Genomic DNA, 19,823 nt, shown 5'->3' with positions numbered 1-19,823 from the left:
GGTGCCAGGAAGTCGTGGTTAACAGCAGGACTGATTAGCAGGTAAAATGGGCAGAAGAAAATGAAAAAATTACCAAAGAGAGGGAAGGAAGAAGATGAGGCACATCTTCGCGCTGGTATTATTTGTCCTAACGTATGAATATATTAGTTATTCTAATGCAAGAACCGAGCTAATTCCTGTGCTGAAACTGGCGGACTCGAAGCTAAAGGCTTGCAGGGGGAGGCTGAAGGTGAAGGCTTTTTCCCTGCCCGAAGATACGTCTCTCATCAAGGAGGGAGCGTATCTTGACTCTATCAATCTGGCCGTCCCCCAAGTGCTGCTCGGCTCTTTTCCTCAGTGATTCAGCTCTTGATAAACGAAGCTTTTTTCCCCCTGTGTTACCAAAGCCCTCTCTAAAGCTAACTTTCACTAAGGGAGGTAGATCGCGGCAGAACTAGAAGACAGGTAGCGTCCTAAAGGTACTGCAATGCAAGAGAAAGAAAGAGGATAGTCACCCTCCTCCGCCACAGCCACGGCCATCTTCCAGGGTTAGAGCTTTGCCCGAGGACTGAAAGCGTCTGGGGAGCGCAACGAAGTAAATTTCTCGAGAGCAACAAAACTTTACAGTGACTTTTCTGGTTGGGAAAAAAAAAAAAAAAAGAAAAAAAAAGCCTAAGAAACTATGTTGCCTTGTCGGGAGGGTTGCAGACACAACTCGAGTAACCCAGAGTAGTTGCCAGCAGTGCATCATTACTAAAACATTACCTACTGAAATTCTGAACCGGCCTGGGTGATGTCAGGCCGATTACCTGAGATGTGTTTGAGTAATTGTCTTAGAGGCTTCAAGGAAAAAAAATCTCTCTTTCACAAACATATGGGTGGACCACAGCCTGAGGTGATGTATCGCATAAATGCACGTACCAATTGGCTACCACTAGCCCGTGAATGCAAGCACTTTTCCGATAGCTTGGGAAGGGCTTCTGTTAAACGCGGGCTTGCTCCAACACCCCTCGTTTACCACAAGTCCTACCTTGGAGGCCTGCGGGAACGCAGAGGACAGAGGCAGCAGCACCGCAGCTCCAGGTTTCCCGCCGCGGTGCCCGCCGGATGACGGTATCGAGCTCTCCGGTCGACTCTTTTCCTCCGTTCCCAACCTCCCCCACGCCTTCCTGGGGAAACAGAGAATTACCACTGCCCCCGAAAGCAGCCGCATTTGGGAAGGGATGGGAGAAGATTAAACGCACCTTTCGGGTCTCGCCAGTCTCCAGAGATGGATCCATTCTCCCGTAAAAAATAACACCCGGCTGCAGATGAAGAGGCTAAATGTGAGAAAGGGCCAGGCTAAATTCTCACACATGCCCTACGGGGGGGAAATCGCTGGGTTGCTAACTAGTGAGGTGAGGCAAACAATGACTTTAAGGTCCAGGACTATAAGGTAGGAGCAGGGCTTTTAAACGGTTGGGACAGGATTAAGTGGTAAAACAAGAATAAAATGTTTTTGGGGAAAATGTATAGGCACGGCAGAAAAGATGTTGAAATGCCGGGTCTCACCAAGCGGGCAATACCGGAATTAGCTTCCCAAGATTGCACGATATTAATGTTGCTGCCACCGTGCCTCCTAGTTTCTCAGAGGAAGGTGAGTGCTTTAGACAATCATCTGAAAGTTTTTCTAAAACCACGCGCTTTGTGGGGAAGCTTGGCTTGGTAGAATTGTGGCCTTTTCCCACTTCTTTACTTTTGATTATGTTTTTCACTTGACTGACCTTGATCAGGTATAAAAACTGTTAAATACACATTACTTGAGAGTGGGTTTAAAATAAGCCTTTTCCTTCGCTACTTGAAAGAAATTATAAGCACACATTTAAAAAGCTTTTTTTCTTCCCCCACCCTTCCTCTTCACCACTTCTACCTGCAACGGCTGAATCGGAGGTAGACAAACAAGTTTGATGTCCAAACCAACTCCTCCGATGGCAGGCAGAAGTGGAGCGCCGAGGGCACCGCCGGCTGGGTTCTGCCCCAGCACTGCTGCAGCCGCCATCCCCTAGTGGTACACACCCTCGGGGGGTCTGACCCAGCGCAACAGTCTGGAAGGATGGGCTCAAAAAAAGCTCTTCCATACATAGCTTTATATATAGTATGGCTCTTTCAACCTATTTATTAATTTAGGCCGTAGAAGTCGGACTAATAATTTTTATGCTCTTATACCTCTTATAGCATCTCGCTAACTGTACTCCGAGGTGCTGATGTTGAACAGTGTTCCAGCACTAGCGGCAGCCAAGCAAGCAATCTTCCCTTTTTCTCGCTCAAATCTACAGACTACTCTCTATAATGCAGTGCGTTTGGAAGATAGATATGAATTGTCGCACTGTTCATTGATTCCTACTAATGAGCCGGTCTAAACTAACACTGGCGCTAAGTAGTCCGTCTCTAAGCGTACAGATGATGCTTCGGCTGGTTCTTTACGTGTTTTCTATGAGCCGCATCGTGGTGAGTAGCAAGAATTGACAGTAACGATTTGGAGAGGAGGGCGTAGGATTTCTTGCCTCTTGGTTTTGTGCTAGTCTTTGCGTAGCTTCTTAAACATAATGATAGGAATGATAAAAAATTATTTCAAAGGGCCTGTATTTCCCTCCTGCTGCCTCGCGGGGCTAGCTCGAGGGCCGTTTCTCCAGGGTGCTTGATTCGACTTGCCATGGGGACGAGGAAACACTTCTTTATGGTTTCCATCTCCCTGTGGTTCGGTCCCCTCGGTCGGCCTTCGCGCCTACTGCTATTAGCCGGGCTGTGCGGGAGCGAGGGATCAAGAAAGAGGAGAATGGACAGTGGAGCTATGAAAAGGGTGGAGGGAAGCTGGGGTGAGAGAGGTGGGAGGAGGAAGCTTTCCTGTTCCCTGCCACTGCTTCCTGCCCTATGTAAAACGGATCTCGGTCTCATACGGAGTTTCCTCAGCCCCCTGGCTCCACCTCACCCTGATAAGGAGATGTGAGTGAGAGGCGAGTCGGGAGCCGTTTCTCGCTCCTTCTCCATGAGACGCTAAGTCCCCCAGCGGCTGTCATGTGATAGCAAGAGAGCAGAACTGCGGGGGTCTCGCCACTCGGGCACCATTACAAAACCGCGCCGGAGCGCACAAGCCCCGCCAGCAGCCGCGGCGGCCGCCGCCCCGCTCGCCTCCTCTCCCTGCTCGCCTCTGCCGCAAACTTTTAAGGGGACACCAGACTGCGCGGTGAGAGGGATGTTTTTATTTCCTTCTTTCCCGTCTCTGCAGACGTCCGAGGTAATTTCTTGCTGTCGAGCCCTTGGTGCCTGAGGAGCATCAACTCTAGCCGAGAGTGCCAGGCGGCAGGGGGGAAGCCCGGGAAATTCAGCAACCTCCAGGAGAGAAAGGGACGCCAGCCAGCGGGGGCCAGGACCTCCTTCTGGCACGTAGCCCCCGAGCCCCCGCGGCCTGGGCGGCGGCTGTCTCTCCCGCAAGCTGAGGGGCAGCTAGGCAAGCGCGTCCCGCGGGGAGAGGCTGCTGAAGAAGCCGTGCCCGGAGCTCGCTGGACGGCCGCCGGGCGGTCGCTGTCGCGTGTGGCTCGGGCAGGTGGTGCCCAGGATGTAGAGGCGGCGGCGGGGCAGGGCAGTGAAGTCCCCGGATCCCAAGCCCGCTGTGCACGGCACTGAGCGGTGACTAGCCTGGAGCGGCGGGATCGTGCGGCCGCGGGAGTGCTGTGGTGGGGAGGCGATGCCCAGGCCGGGGAAGAGTTCGTACAGCGACCAGAAGCCCCCCTACTCTTACATCTCCTTGACGGCCATGGCCATCCAGCACTCGGCCGAGAAGATGCTGCCCCTGAGCGACATCTACAAGTTCATTATGGAGCGGTTCCCTTACTACCGGGAGCACACCCAGCGCTGGCAGAACTCCCTCCGCCACAACCTCTCTTTCAATGACTGCTTCATCAAGATCCCGCGGCGACCCGACCAGCCGGGTAAAGGCAGCTTCTGGGCATTGCACCCGGACTGCGGGGACATGTTTGAGAACGGCAGCTTCCTCCGTCGCCGCAAGCGCTTCAAGGTGCTGCGCCCCGAACATCACCTGCCCGGCGGCGGCGGCGGCGGGGCGGGCGGCGGCGGTCCCGGCAAGCCCCCGGCGCCTACCCCGCACATGGTGCACTACTTCCATCCGCACCCGCCACCGCCGCCCGCCCCGGGCAAGGTGCCTGGGCTGCCGGGCTCCGACGCGGCCGTGGCTGCGGCCGCGGCCGCCGCCGCGGTGGGAAGGCTGCCGCAGTTCTCGCCCTATGGGAGCAGCCAGCCCTCGGGCTTCAAGCATCCCTTCGCCATCGAAAACATCATCGGCAGAGATTACAAGGGCGTGCTTCAGGCCGGCGGGCTTCCGCTGGCCTCGGTGATGCACCACCTGGGCTACCCGGTGCCCAGCCAGCTCAGCAGCGTGGTGAGCTCCGTGTGGCCGCACGTGGGGGTGATGGACTCCGTGGCCGGCGTGCCCGTGTCCCCCGACTACGCACCCTTCGGCATGCCTGTGAAGGCGCTCTGCCACCCGCCGGCACAGACCATGCCCGCCGTCCCGGTGCCCATCAAGCCGGCGCCGGCGTTGCCCGCTGCCTCGGCCATCCCTGCTCTGACGGTCGCCGCCTCGCAGATCTGCCCCGCCGCTTCCCCGGCTGCTGCATCGCTGCTGGAACAGACTGCGAGCAACAACCCCGAGGGCAAGAGCTCCCTCCATTCCGTCCTGGTGCACTCCTAAAGAGCAGGGGCTCGGGGCGGGAGAGAAGCCCCCAGGCTCCCGGGGGAGTGGAAGGGGGGATCTAGGGCATGCTTGCAGAAACCCGATCGATCTCATGACTATACCCCTGCTGGTGTCTGTGTTTATATCGTGTACTATCAGATTATTTGAGAGCCAGGTCGCAGGTAAGATCTTCTATCGTTTAATGTCATTAGTGGCGGAGAGGCGATGTGAAAAATCACAGCCGGGGCTGAAGGGGCTGGCTCGGAGAAAAGGGCCGAGAGCGAAGTTCTCCCCGCTACCCCGCCAGCCCGAGGCACGGGTCGGCCATGCACCTTGCGCTCCCCAGCGAGCCCCTATCTCGGGGCAGTCACCCCGGAGGCCCCACGAAACCCGAGCTCCGAGAAGGAGAGGTGCTGCAGTCGGCGGGCGAATAGGGAGAGCAAAAGGATAAAACCACTGCTGAAGTCTGCTTCTCCCTCTTCCACAAGAGACACGAAACCGCCGCTCCACCATCCTGTAAATCTTACTGTGAAAGGGGTGGGCAAAGTGGTTACCTTAGACCCCGGCGAGCTGCGGGGGCCCCATGACAGGTAATGCTTGCTGCTTAAAGAGTAAACGTTAAATATTTCGATTAAGTAATTGGAATTTAAGTGACAACGGCACTGACGGGGAAGGGTTCCTTTAACTAACGATCGCTTGCGCTTCCCCTTCACCCTTTTATAATCCATCCTATAGTACCTTAGAAGGGACTGAAGTGTGACCTGGCCTCTCAGCCTCTGTGTGAGTGTCTGAATTCCCTAGTTTATCATTAAAATAAAAACAGCCCGGCGGTTCGTAGATTGTGCTTTTCACATCACCTTTCACTGCTCACAGACACCACTACTCTGTACGTGTTGCTTGGCGTTTCTTCACGCAAAAACCTGCGGGGGAAGGTTTCACCTGGAGGGTGAAAGTGGTAGGGGAAAGTGGGGGAAGAAAACAGGAAAATGGTTTAAAAGTTATTCGGGAAAAGCACTTTTCTGAAAACAACTTTCCAATAGACGAGAAGTCTTGCGGAGGTATCAGAAGTCAGAGATCAGAAGTCAGAGAGCGACGTACTGGGCTGATGATTCCCGACTGGTTTGTGAGTGATTACTGCCGTACCCTGTCTGCCTTGCTGTACACCAATGCTCATTAAAGTGAATCCGTTCATTTGCTTCTGCTGGTGTTGCTATTTAAAATATTCGCCTTTCACACTGGTTAAGAAACGTGCGCTTGTAGCGTAAGTCTTCGCAACCTCTCCCCAAACTGATTAAAGTATCCAGAAGTTTTCTTGGCGGCACGATAAGGGGAAGAAAAGGAAAGAAGTCTCTTACAGGTAAATTGCCTGTTATAGAGGCACGGCGGTCTCTGCCCGCAGCTCACTGGAGAAGAGCCGGCGTTCGGGTGTGAGAAGAGGGAACCGGCTCAGAACTCGATTCCACTGAAGACGGCAGTAGTTTTGCCAGTTTCAACTTGTGCTGGATCGCACCTTCCTTGGTTTTATCCCCTCATGCCGGCTCAACTACAGTGGCCCGAGACGCCAGGTCGCAAGTCCCCGCTCCTGGGGGACAGCCGGTCCTGTGACAGGCTGACCCTTCTTGGTGCCAGAGAAATTTGCTAGGAAAAGCAAACCTGTTTGGCCCTCAGCACCGTCTGTCCAAAATTTTTCCCCCAGACACTTTTGGGGTCTGCTCGACCACTTGAAATTTCTCTGGAACGGTTGAATTTCTGGTTTTTCCCCGTGTTCTAGGCGTGTTTGCACCTTAAGTTCAAAAATTATAGAATTCCCAGCGCCTAAAAAATACTACTGATGATGTTATGTTAATGAAACGCACATTGGTATAATGGTTTGTGAATTGGTCTGGAAAGGGAATTACGTCTAAAGTATTGTAGTGAGATAAATTGAGCCCAAAGAAATTTATTTAATAAACAAATAAACAAAAAAGACAAAGAAAAGAAAAAAGGAAAGAAAATAAAAATAAAAATAAAAAGAAAGAAAAGAAAAGAAAAGAAAAGAAAAGAAAAGAAAAGAAAAGAAAAGAAAAGAAAAGAAAAGAAAAGAAAAGAAAAGAAAAGAAAAGAAAAGAAAAGAAAAGAAAAGAAAAGAAAAGAAAAGAAAAGAAAAGAAAAGAAAAGAAAGAAAAGAAAAGAAAAAAGAAAAGAAAAGAAAAGAAAAGAAAAGAAAAGAAAAGAAAAGAAAAGAAAAGAAAAGAAAAGAAAAAAGAAAAGAAAAGAAAAGAAAAGAAAAGAAAAGAAAAGAAAAGAAAAGAAAAGAAAAGAAAAGAAAAGAAAAGAAAAGAAAAGAAAAGAAAAGAAAAGAAAAGAAAAGAAAAGAAAAGAAAAAGAAAAGAAAAGAATGCTTTGCATTTTCTTTACTCTGCTGTTTTCCATCTTAGGCAGAAATCAATTAGATATTCCCACTGCTAAAACGAAGTTGCTTACAAAAAAAAGCAGTCTGCCAAATAAATAATGAATAGCACTAGTTGTATATTAGCTCTATATGTATTTAAATATATTCCACTACTCTTGACATAACTACTGTGTAAGAATCCAAAATACATCTTAAGGAACCTTAAGGGTTTTCCCCTTTACATCAGGGGTTAGAGGGATAGAGAATTTGCAACGGGGGGGAGAGGTAATCCTCCTGGGTATTATTCAACAATTCTCGTCAGTTTTAAGATTCTGAATAACCTTCTCAATTTCATTGTGGTAAAACTTTTATTTGGTGTGAGGAGGCCTGTCTGGGTGCCGTGGCGAGGTGTAAGCAGGAGGTTCCCGCTGCCTTTTGCACCCGGGCAGTCGGGGCAGGTGCATCGAAAACAGAGCAAGGGCGCCCGGGGCAGGGGGCTCTCATGATGGGGGAAACCTCTGATGGGAGGCGAGACAGGCCTGAGGGCCAGGCCCTCACCCATCACCAGAGGGACATGCCGGGACAGCGGCGTACACGGGGATTTGTGGGGTACCCAGAGAACTGCGGTACCCCACAATCTGCACACATGGTGCTGTGTAAAGCAGGTTTTGCCCACCACAGGGGCTTTGGCGAGCAGGGAGTTTTGGCCAAGGGCCACTCACCCAAATGGCTTGGGTGACTCCCAGTGCAGTGGCCTAACTTTGTATGAACTAAAGATGGGGATATTTTCTGTAGCTTGTACAGTGAAAATTTTAGAGGGTTAGAATCTGCTGATTCCAGATTATCAGAGGGGGAGGGAAAATTAATTATTCAAATAATATTTTCTAACTAATTTAGATGTCTGGTTTTCCTTATTCTTAAGTACTTCATCTCTAAATGTATCCTTTGCAAAGTTACATAAATTTGTACCAACAACCAATAATCCCAATACATAAATAAACTCAATTCCAATGTTGCTTAGAATCAGATGATAGTACAAAAACTAGAGAAATAAAACCCTATCTTTTCTTGCAAGCTGAAAAGCAAGTATAAACTGGTGAAGGGTAAGATTTTTCACTTGAAAAATAAAATAGAGCCTTTGACAGCCTTTTATGCCTAGATTTTATCTGTCTGCTATACCAGCACCCCTCATGCAGAAACAACTTGTCTTCAGATTAAAGTACACACGTTTGGCACAGAAAGGCAGACACTTTACTGAGTGGGTGCATGCTGGGTGTTTATAAGCAGAAGAAACAGATGCAGGAGGACAAGCAAGTTTAATCTTCATATTGTCAGACTGCCAGAGGTAGAAAAGTAAATTTACTACTAGAAGAATGGAGGCCTAGTAAAAGGCATTAATTGTACCTCAGTATGCTTCTGGTTTATTGTGGCTAACTAATATAGTGATTGCTATTTCTAACCATGGGAAACTATTCCCAACCAAGGTGTTGCTTTATGTACTTTAAGTCCATAGGGCATACAAATCAAGCAAGAAAAGCAAATACAGTAAGACTCTTAAAATTAATGTGGCTTATGGTCTAAACATAATAGCAGCGTTTAAGTAGATATGTTCTGATCTCAGTGATACCTACTACACTTTGACGACCAGAGTTATAATTGAAATTCTGGACTCATTGATCCAATTCTGAAATCTCTCTGAACAAAAATTGATACGGAAAATCTGCTTGGAACTTTGCTGCTGCTGCTTGTGGTAACAGATTTCTCTCTTTATTACAAGACTTTATTTTAAATCATTATCTTATCCTTCAAGGCTGATTTAAGATAGAGCCTTCCCTGTAAGTGCTGAAAATATGTAATAATTTCAGATTTGAAAAGTAAAATTTCATCTCAGTTTCAGGAGTTTTGCCAAATATATTATTAGATTAACCATCTTTAGTTAGACAAACCAGGTTTAATTTTAGACATCTAATGATAAAGACAAAAAATTACAGCCTACAGGCCTCTATTCTGGACATATGTAAGTATGTAAGTGTTTAAAGAATCACTGATCCTACCTCTTTGCTTATACAATGTGATCACTGGCATAGCCCATGAAGAAAAGCCTAATAGAGCACTCTTCTCAGAACCCTGAAAGGAAACAAGCTCAAGACTATTTCAACTCAAAAGGATTTAGATTCACATCTGTGCATCAAAAAAGTTCAGCTGCAAAACAGCACATAGAAGAACTTATGTCATACAGCAGCAACAAATGTAAGGCTCATGAAGTGTCAGATGAGACACAGGGCCTTGGTGTGTCTCTGCAAAGGCAGAGTCCAAGTGCTGCTGGAGAAAACAAATTATGGGCGGAAAGAGGGAAGTAAGGATAGGAATAAATGGCAAATTTTCAAATCAGACTGCCAAAGGGAAAGGTGTCAGGTGTCCCAGGAATTCATAATTGTGGTATGCAAAAGGTGACTTACAGTCAGGAAAGTGACAAATATTTGCCATTATTAAGTAATTTAGACTAACAAAAAAGAATGGTCAAGAAATTGGGAGTTGCTGAAAGACATCTGCACTGGGTTACAAGATAATAAAATGGAAAGTGAAATTAATTATTGACATATGCAAACTGCTATGCATGGGGAAAATAGTTCTGGTTTTATATACATAACAATAGGTCCTAAAGTTTGGATTTTTATGAAGCTATGATAGATAGTACTAAGAAAATGTTGGTTTATCAGTCATTAGCTGTGAAAACAGAAAAAATATTGGCAAAAGAACAGAGACCACAACAGAAAATACCATGTCCTTCTTTAAATCTAAAGGAAACTGGAATGCATCAGGGACACCTTTGAGTTCCTCACACCTGAAATATATCTGAGGTACCTTAAAATTGTCAGGATATAGAAGGAATCAGAGGCAATGATCAAAGGTACATCTTCTGCACATGTAGCAATCCAATAGTCAAAGACTTTTCAGCATGGAAAGCATGGATATATATACATATTTACAGAATTGTCAGAGACCTGGAGAAGGTGCAGAGGCATACTTGCTCATTCTTTCTCTTAATACCAGAACTGTGAATCTTCAGAAGGATTCAAAACAAACAGAAAGATGGGATACTTCACACAGCACACATTGAATTAATTGTTGCAGGATGTTCAGAGTGTTAAAGTTTTACATGCATTTTAAGAACAAGTGGAAAATCACTGACAATTGATCCATAAAAACTCACTATCTCTTGCTCAGATTTGCTATGCTAATAATATATTTCAGAATGTATTGGGACATACTTTTCCTGTCTTACTCTTTCTAAAGCATTCATTAATTGTTAACTGTTGGAGCCAGTTTACTGGGATAGATGAACATCTGGGGTTGCCTATGACAATTGTTCTTCAGTAGAGAGGGGATCAGAATTCGTGACTTTCACTTGTAGATAAGGGTCTAGAATGAAAGCAATTCTTTAATGCTATTTCAGTGTACAATATATTAAAGGCTATATGTTCTATATGAATAATATTTTAAATGGTTCAGGAATGTACAAATTAGTCATTTCAAGGACAGTGTTGCATTGATTGGAATAATTTGTTTATTTTCTGGTGAAATCAATTTAAACAACTAAAAATTTTCTGCATGAGAGACTTAGCCCCTTTTTTATATTATGCCAGGATAATTGATATAGTAGGCTACATATAGGTACAAATGTAAATGCTCTCTAAGATGGAGAAGCAACTCAGACATCTGTATCCTGGTAATGTAATAGTGGTGAGTCTATGCCATGCATGTCTGAAGCATCAATAGTGTTGCAGGCATTAGCAGAAGTGTCAGTGCTTTATTTTTGTCTCTATCTCCTTGTTTAGTTACAGGACCAGTGAAAAGAAGCAGCTTTTTGAAGAAGGAAATAAACAAGTTCTGACAATGGTAAAATAGCTCTAGTACTGAGTTTCACGGAGTCTAAAAGATAAGTTTGACTGCATTTGACATCCAGAATATCCTACAATAACTTGTAATATTTCTCTAGACTTCACATGGATGCTTAATCTACACTGAGAGATTTCCAATGAGATACAAAAATCTGTTTTCAGGGAAAAGACATGGGAGAAAGCTGTAAGTTCACAATGCATGGCCTGCTTTTATTATGTATTGCTTATTAAAATAATTATTGAATAATAGATATGAATGGCCCAATGATGACTGATAATGCCCCAATTTTTTATGCTAGGGTTATATTAAAGCAGTCATTTGGAAAAGTGAGAACAAATCAATATTCCTTATCAACTAATCATGCCTCTTACTGTCAAAATTGAGGTTTTCAGTAGAACACCAGTGAGTACATAATTAGGCAAAGAGGTCTTCCACAAATAAGGGATGTTATTTATTTATCAGTCTTCAATTTACCAAAAAACAGAATTTTAATTTTACTGTACAACAAGCTCCCAGTGGGTACGGTTTTCCTTTGACGATGGTTGAAATAATTTGAAGTTCAATCAATTACTAATTATGGATAGAAGTGCATAGAGAAAGAAGGAAAAATGTATTTTCATGTATTGCTTACACCATAGAACTGCCACTGGAAAATGATAGTTTGCTGAAAAAATATGTGAGAAACTTTTTAGTGTAATTGTAGTAGCCATTTGTGCTTTATGAACCTGTTGTTTTATGTGGAATGTGTGATTTGGATTTATCCTCTCCTAAATCTTGAAATGAGGGTATTTTTAATCCCTGTGTGGTCTTTTGACTGTGTCTGGTATGAATTTGTACCATAACAGATTAGTAAACATGCAAATTACTGTGATACTTCATATGTTTAATAAAATATATGGTTGCAACTGGTAGGTGCTTGCATCTTTATAAACTGATTATTACTGATTGACCATTGAAAGCTTTCCTGGTATACACATTAAAAAAATGCAATGTAATGTGCAACATTTCTAGCTGATTATTACTGTTACACAAATTTTTAAGTTGAATGGGATTGTTGGCATCAGACCTAGAAAGAGAATCAACTCATTGCTTCCCCAAGTATTTGTGATAAAGAAAAAAACATAAAAGGATGAATATGATATATCTCCAAAGTTAAGTTACACCAATTATCGGTTACAGAAAACTCATTGAATATGCAGGAATATGAATGAAGGTCAAGAAAAAATCTGAAGTTTTAATAGATTCATAATACCTTTAGCATGCATACAATGCTCTTATTGTCCCCTCCATTTCTTCCTTACTTGCACAGTACTTTTTAAATTTACTGCTTTATTTATTTACTGCTCTGAGTTTTCTTAATTTCATATTGTAATCCCAGAATCTTAATTCTTTATTGTAAGACCAAACTCAGAATTCTCTGAGTTTGACAGTGAATTTCTCTTAAGTTCTCCTGGAATATGAAATTCCCTATTTCTTGTGATATTGTATGATTTTATGTCATTTTTTCTCTGAAGCTATATAATTTTTTCAGGGTGAAAATTTTTTATGGGTAAGTTAAGTCTGCTCTCAATAGATTCAATTTTCCTAATGTGCCTAAGAAACACCAAACCTATACATTTCTCCCAAGCAGAAATCAGAAAACTGTTAAATTCAACCACGTTCCTCTAATTTGCTGAAAATTCAAATTGCCTCACTGATTAGATGGCCATGAAAAAGAGTGATACCACACTAATGGCACTGATTCGTTGTCATCAGAGGTATCTTGAGTGTCCCAGCAGTTTTCTGGAACTCTCAAAAGTAGTAAGTGGGCATTTTTTAAAATTCATGACAAGAGAAGGCAGAAAGGCATTTGTCACTACTGGCTGTTAAGGGCATAACTTATGGTAACATTTTTGCAAAGATGGTAGCTGCAAGACTCCACTAAGATCTCACTCTGTTCTTCTGAGGGAAGTTACCTCTTTGGAACAACACTCTGATTTTTTTCATTGTAATGTCAACAATCCCTGCCTTGGGCTTATTGTGTGCCTTTTTAATTCAGAGCACTATAGCATAATTTGCTGTTGCACAATTAATTTAAGAAAAACAAAATCTCTGGCACTTTTGCATAACTTAAGAAGAAAATGTTAAAGTCAAGAAAGCTGTACCAGCACAGGCTGAAGTAAATCAAGGCTGTCATACAGGTGAGAGCATCCTAATTGCCTATATGATATGTTTTTTATCAGTGTTACCAAAAATACTACAAGGTCAGTAAAGATAATTTTCTTTAAATGGATCCTTTAAGTATCTCTTTTTCTTTCCTTACATTTTTTTTTCCCAACAATGCCGTCACAAGAAAACCATCAGATTTGAAATGCAAAAAAACTACACTGAGACTCTAAGGCAAGAATATTGAACATCTTTATAGAAAGTTCCAAAGATTGACAATGCTTCATGAAATGTAGTACTTCAATCTCAAAATTTTGGAAAGTCATTTAGGAATAATACTTAGAGATGACATATCAAAGGAATTAGAATTGGGCATGAATTGGCTTATTAGTGGAGAAAGATTCACAAACAGTACAGAAATAAACTCTGGTCTCTCAAAGGATGACAAGTGTGTTCAATGACTTCATCAAAATTAAAAAGAGCACACTGAAGAGAACTTACAAAATTGATCTTTGTGCTGCTGAAGACATTTTAACTTTTCAAGTTTCTTTGATTTTAGAATTTCTCATTAAATATTTAATAAGGACATTGACATCCAGGTGATAATTCTCCCAGTAGCCACAGAAGACTAAGAGAAAGGGTTGATTAATGCAGTTTCCATTCACATCTTTGGTAGATATAAGGAAGGATTCAATTAATTTGATCCAGTATGGCCAAGACATTCAGAGACTGCTCTATAGATAACAGAACTTGTTAGTACTGTTGTTATGTGTACATGAACTCGCCTTTCTGGCTCACCAGCCCAAACAATGAAAACACTGTAGTATCTTAGTGAAAAGCACCATCATAACAAAATAACAAGTAAACAAACAAACAAACAAACCCCCTCAAAACCAAAACAAACTAAAACCCCCCAAACAAACAAAAAATGTTACATGTTAATTTCTGGGGAACTTGCAAATCAGATGGGAAATAAAGTACATTTTTTTTTCAGACTAGACCCTCAGAGCATCAAGGAGTCCAGTCAAGATTGAGCTGGATATTTTTCATGCTAGATAGAGCTGTAGGATATAAAAAGGTACTACTTACGTATTTTACAGAGAACATAATGAAAACCTAACTTTGCTTAGATACCTGGTAGCACAGACAGAGACTGTATCTAAACCTCACAAATAGTGGTTCAAGCTCCACATTCTCTCTCATGGGAAGAACCTTTTGATACTTTTCTCCTAATTCAATTCCCAGAAATGGATGAATGTAAATAACTAAAGGCTTATGAAATGCATCATTATGTTCATAAAACTCTGCTGTAGGTGCTGGTACCTGTCATACTTTGAAGAAAGCAATGATAAAATCCACTTGCATTCTCAAGCAAATAAACTTTGGGTACCAGCACTGACTCAGAGACAGTCTGAATTCAGACATATTTCCTCTTTCCTTTGAGTTTTATCTGAGCCAGATATTTTCATTTTCTTACTGAGCTAAGCTAGCTAATCAGGTCTTCTCATCCCTTTGAACTCTGTAGTTTCTAATTAGCAATATCCCATTTCGAAGTGCTATGGAGCTTTGGTTCCTTGGAAGAACTGCCTCATTCCACCTTGAGGTCCTGATGCTTGCAGATGGCAGTGCCCAGCCCCAGATATGGATACATGGATAGATGTCAGGTTTTTGTTGCTTTGAACTTAACCCATTTAGGCAGCTGCTGTCAGCTCTAGAATGGACACCACCCAGTTCTTCATGGCTATGCATCTATTTATTCTCAATTTTTCTGCTTACCAAATGTTTCTTGATGCCATATATAGCAGTGATAAAAACCAGGAAAATGGGGAGGATGAAAGTTTCATGGAAGAAGTAAAGGATGCAAAGAGCTTGTAAAATATTCTATCAGGCCCTCATTCTAAGCATTTCTATTAATTGCTTTGTCATCGAAATGCTTAGAGGGACCCTAATGATCTCAAAGGATTCAGCTGGACCACCCAGAGCAACAAATGGACAAAGAAGCCACAAGGGCCTCTTGTAGGATTAAACTTACTCCCATTCTAACATCTTGGAAAATATTCTATGAGGGTTCTTCCCACCATCACCAAATAGTGAAAACCTTTCTTTGCACTCATCCAATGACTTTAGTGCCACTGTCCTGCCTGAAAGACAGACCGGAAGAAAATATTCGCCTCTAAGACTGACTTGACAGAAGTGTTATGTCATAGCAGTATTACCATTGGAAACACATCTTAAAGGTTTCTGTATTCTTGTGAAATGTAATTAATATGCTACCTGCCTATAGAATTAGCATTTCTATAGAAACAGAAGGGAAATAAAAAGTAGTAACATAATAGATACATTATTTTAAAGTTATGGTCAATAAACCATGAGAAATCTTCCCCCAGCAGTGGAGTAGAATTGAATACAACAAAACCATTGTGAGTTATCTGAGCTGGAATTGAGGCTGTGGTGAATATCAGGCATATGGTCTGTTACTTATTTTTCATCTGTTTTTTTGCATCTGATTGTCCATAGTTATGAACTAAAAACCTGCTGTGTACCTCTTCTGTTAATAAATATGTGTAAAAAGATGAAAATGCAGTGCAAAAAGATGACCACATGGCAAGGTCATAGACTGAACAAAAGGCAAACACTTTCATTAGCACCTGATGTCCATTAAATTTTACAGCAATCAGCTTGCATTTTAACCTCAACAGTTGCACTTGCTTTGGCCTTCTGAGATTATCCAAGACCATGATAGTTATAAGAGCACTGTTATAAGAGCAAGTACTTTTAATGATGTGTTTTGGAGATGCTCACATTAAAACAAAAGTCTTCTTTATGAAGCACTGAAACTGTACTTTTTAATGAGGTGAAACTCTCAATTTATCTCAATTTTTAGAGACTGCAGAGAAGATAATTTCACTGCATGAGAAAATATTCAAATGTAAGAAGAATCCCTCACAGAGAGGGAAAAGTTTTAAAGTATAAAAAGGCCACAATTTTGCCCTACGTCATAAATCCTTCTGTAATCCATTGGTAGAGTGTGAGCTGTATCAGAAATGGAGTGTTACATGCAGAGACACACAGCATATGTTCACAGTGTACTCTTAGATGAACGTGTGTTTTAGTACTCCCTTTTCAATTCCTCATATATCATGAAGATGATTTCTCTATAAGTGCGTGAAACAGGTTAAATTCTCATTAGAGACCAATCCAGCCACATGAATAATAGCATTCTTAAATTAAAAGGTAGACTTAACAAACTAATTGACAGGACAAAGCTTTTAAAGCCTACATAAAATCTCTTAGCACATTTAGGAAGATTATGGTTTAATGTACAACTCTTTGGCTTTTCTGACATATCTTCAGTGCCTGCCGAAACCTTCCCCCCTCCTGCACCTGGACTGGAGCTCATTGTGCTTTAAGGAGGGTTATTTTGGCTTGAAGAGAAGAGGACTTTCATGACTTCAAACATGGACATTAGATCAAGTTTTTATCTTCTCACATAATCCTGTCTTTGATGTCACCAGGCTGAGGCCTCTCAGAATAGAAAGAGAAAGCTGTGAAAAGAGGCCCATTTAATTTATACATTTAAGTGATGCTGTTCTAATTCACCAGACTAGCATTTTCATTGTTTTCTGCTTTGCATCCTAAAGGCAGGCTTACACCAGGCAATTATGAATGGCTCTTCTGAACAAATAATTGAAATTCTCTAGTTGTGGGATATGGTTAAGCAATGTCAGAATTGGAGACGAGAGGTCAAATGTATTCCCATTGGCACCACTGAAGTTACAGACTACTCTTTTCACTTGCCTTAAAGGATGAGTATTTGTAATAATTTGTTTTAACAGCAGTTAATCAGGTAAGCTGCATGATACAAAGAGCAAACAAGAAAATAATATTTTGTATTTGTCTTCAATCCAGAACAATTGTCTTGAGTTAAAATAACAAATCCTGAGAAGGTGGTATGGAAGAATGCTTTGCAGCATGACGATTATCTAATGAGAATTAAGCTGGTAAAGATACATAACATTTACAAAACTTTTCTCTTGGAACTGTGCTAAGGAGACAGCTGTAAAAACAGCAATTGATTCTATGCACAAATTTTACTGTTGAATAATTCCACCAAGCTATTGGTGGAGCAATGGCTCTGTAATTGAATATTTTTCCTAAACCTAAAAAAGAAATTGAAACACCTGAGGGATTGAGATATAATTTCAGCATTGTTTACCTTGTAAAGCAAATAATTTAGTCTTTCATGAAACAACTAGCCCCAAATTATCAACAAAGAATCCACCTACATTATTTTCTAGTGAATTTTGTAATTTAGGAATTTTGTGCCATTTTTTACATATCCTAAGGGAATCAAAACTCTCTGTGTGTGCATGTGGACAATGGAATTATACTGCAGAAACACAAATCATGAGATAAAACACCTTATCAAGCTGCAATTTGAATAGAAAGGTCTTTTTGTTCAGAGGATTCACTCAAGGAATGGACTGACTGGAAGAAAAACAGGATATTCCAGAAATAAAATATACCTACCTTCCTGATTCAGAGATATTTATACATAGTGATCATTGCCATGAACCACAACCAAAACCATTTGTTCTTCCACTTTCACCAAAATACAATATACAGGATAAAATTTACATACTGTTTGTTGCCATACATACTATTGTGCCTGTTTCACAAAATACACTTGGTCCAAAGCAAAGTACTGCTAATTCAAGCCATTCAAAATTCAAAACTTCTGTCTCTTTCACAACCCCCAGATATTTTTCTTTTCCTTTTGAAAGTATAAACGGCCAAAGTTCAGTCCTTCTTTATAACAACAAAGCTAAAACATATTTCTCTTTAAAACAGAATCTGATATGGATCATAGTTATAATTACATTAATTGGAGAGAACAGAGTTCATAAATGTACCCATTAAAATTATTGGAATTTTTATACTACTACCACTTCTCACCACTGCAGTCCCAAAACTCCATTTTAATTACATCTTTAAACATCATGTAGATTAAAGCTCCACACTTACAGTTAATGAGTTTAAAGCAGAAAATTTTAGTTTTTCATGAAACTATTTTTTTCTTCAGCGTTTGACAACCATTTTATATCACCAGCACAAATAAATATTACCTATAGAATCCCACCCATGGCACAATTACATATTATTGCCCATTTTACAGTGCCTTTTATGGTTATTAAAGTGTATTTGAAGACACACGTTCTATATTTTTTCCTGCTTTCTAGTGTGAGGTTAACATAAGTTATACTCCAATTCATGTTTATTAGTGTGTTCTGGTTCTGACAGCATCTCCATGAGAAACATTACTGACTTCCACAACTACCTTTCTGATGATCATAAAACAAATACTGAACAATGTGGAAAACCTAAAAAATAACCCCCACAACCCTGCAACCAAATAAAAAAGGCCCCACAAACCAATTGCCAACCCCATCCCCCCACCCTCTCCCCCCAACCCTGCTTCCCCCGGTCTGAAATTGAGGAATGGCTGTCTCTAAATACAATCTAGAATCTATGCTGCATCTCTTTGTGTAAATTTTTTTTGCTGCTGTGGTTTGAGATGTAAAAATTTATATTGGAGCACTGTCCCATCTGTGCCAGTCTATACCAGCGATTCCAAGACTTTTGGAACAGAAGGTTAAAAAAATTCCTTACACTAGTCAGAATAAATTAAACTCTGGGCAAGGGAATGTCACATCTCTGCTGTTGTTACTATTGATATTAGTCCCACTGACTTCTCCAGGAGAAGATCAGTCTCTTGTTTTGGTGAAAAACTGTCGACCTGCCAGTTCTACTGCCTAGGGATTGACCATATTTAAGTAGATTAGCCACTCAGAATAAGCAGATTTCTTCTCAGTAGGTACATGAAAACATTAGCATCAGCATTATACTAGTTCATTAGACTATACAACATCATGTTAAGAAAACAATATAAATATAGTGTATAGAGGTATGGTTTATTTAATTGTAATTTATGTGGTTTCATGAGAGAATTTGATCAAATAGTAGAATCAGAATTTCTGCAGGTACTGTAATACTACAATACCTGGGCTGCTAGTGGCTGGAGACCATTTCAGAGTAGTCCAAAGTCTGCACTTTGTCACACATGGATGGCAGTCCAGGGAATGGTAGAGTGGATGGCTGACAATTTCCTGTCTGCTGAATTTTCCTCTGAGTAGAGCAGCAAAACTGGGAACTACTAATGCATCCACAGATTACCTCCTTTCCCTCCTAATGGGTGAAACTGTCACTTTTTTCTTGGCCTCAACAAGGTTGTTTGTTTCCCTCACATGCCCTGGCTGCTAGGAGAAGTTGTTAACAATATAATGCAATCTAGAAATCTTTTGTCCAGTGGGGAAGAGGTTTTGAGCTACAGTTTCTATATACAATAAAAAACCAACCAACCAACCAACCAACCAACCAACCAACCAACCAACCAACCAGAGCAAAGTCCTTAAAGATGGAAAGTGTTAGGACTGAGCACTTTGCTGTGTCCCTTCATCTGGCTGGCTTAGTTCCTGGCCAACAGAATTTTAGTCACCTAGGGAACATCTTAGTAGGGGACAGATAATTAATAGCATATTCTATGAAGAAGAAATATTTCACTAGCCTTAAACAGGAATCAAGCCGTGTCTCATGCAGCCTGAGTGAATGTATCATGGAGCTGCTGGAAACCAGGAT

General features: G+C 41.8%; 2 protein-coding genes across 13 annotated transcripts in view; one reads left to right on the top strand and one right to left on the bottom strand.

The window, feature by feature from the left end:
* The window catches only part of PRUNE2 (prune homolog 2 with BCH domain), a 177,860-nt gene extending 158,371 nt beyond the window's left edge, over positions 1 to 19,489 (bottom strand). For 7 of the 12 annotated variants that reach the window (XR_014951410.1, XR_014951411.1, XR_014951413.1 and 4 more), the window contains exons 1-2: positions 1,224 to 1,649; positions 1,010 to 1,148 (exon numbers count right to left, since the gene is read on the bottom strand). Coding sequence is in view for 4 of the 12 variants with exons in the window: in XM_085567098.1 (XP_085423224.1) it covers positions 1,010 to 1,148; positions 1,224 to 1,336 (252 nt within the window). In the remaining 8 variants the exon portion in view is untranslated. Of the gene's footprint in view, positions 1 to 1,009; positions 1,701 to 19,188 lie in introns of those variants that run through there. The other 5 variants (XR_014951406.1, XR_014951408.1, XR_014951407.1 and 2 more) reach the window with 3 other exon arrangements.
* On the top strand, positions 1,871 to 6,054 carry FOXB2 (forkhead box B2). The gene has a single exon (XM_085567105.1). The coding sequence runs from the start codon at positions 3,704 to 3,706 to the stop codon at positions 4,724 to 4,726; it is 1,023 nt and encodes a 340-aa protein (XP_085423231.1). The 5' UTR covers positions 1,871 to 3,703; the 3' UTR covers positions 4,727 to 6,054.
* Positions 19,490 to 19,823: the final 334 nt, after the last annotated feature.

The sequence above is a fragment of the Lonchura striata genome, chromosome Z, assembly GCF_050655825.1.
Source record: "Lonchura striata isolate lonStrDom1 chromosome Z, ASM5065582v1, whole genome shotgun sequence".
NCBI lineage: Eukaryota > Metazoa > Chordata > Aves > Passeriformes > Estrildidae > Lonchura > Lonchura striata.
Note: the sequence above shows the minus strand (reverse complement) of the source record. Positions and strands in the feature narration are given on the sequence as shown.

Bases quoted from the DNA above. Each gene is read 5' to 3' on its own strand.
- FOXB2 (XM_085567105.1), top strand. From the start codon at position 3,704: ATGCCCAGGCCGGGGAAGAGTTCGTACAGCGACCAGAAGCCCCCCTAC.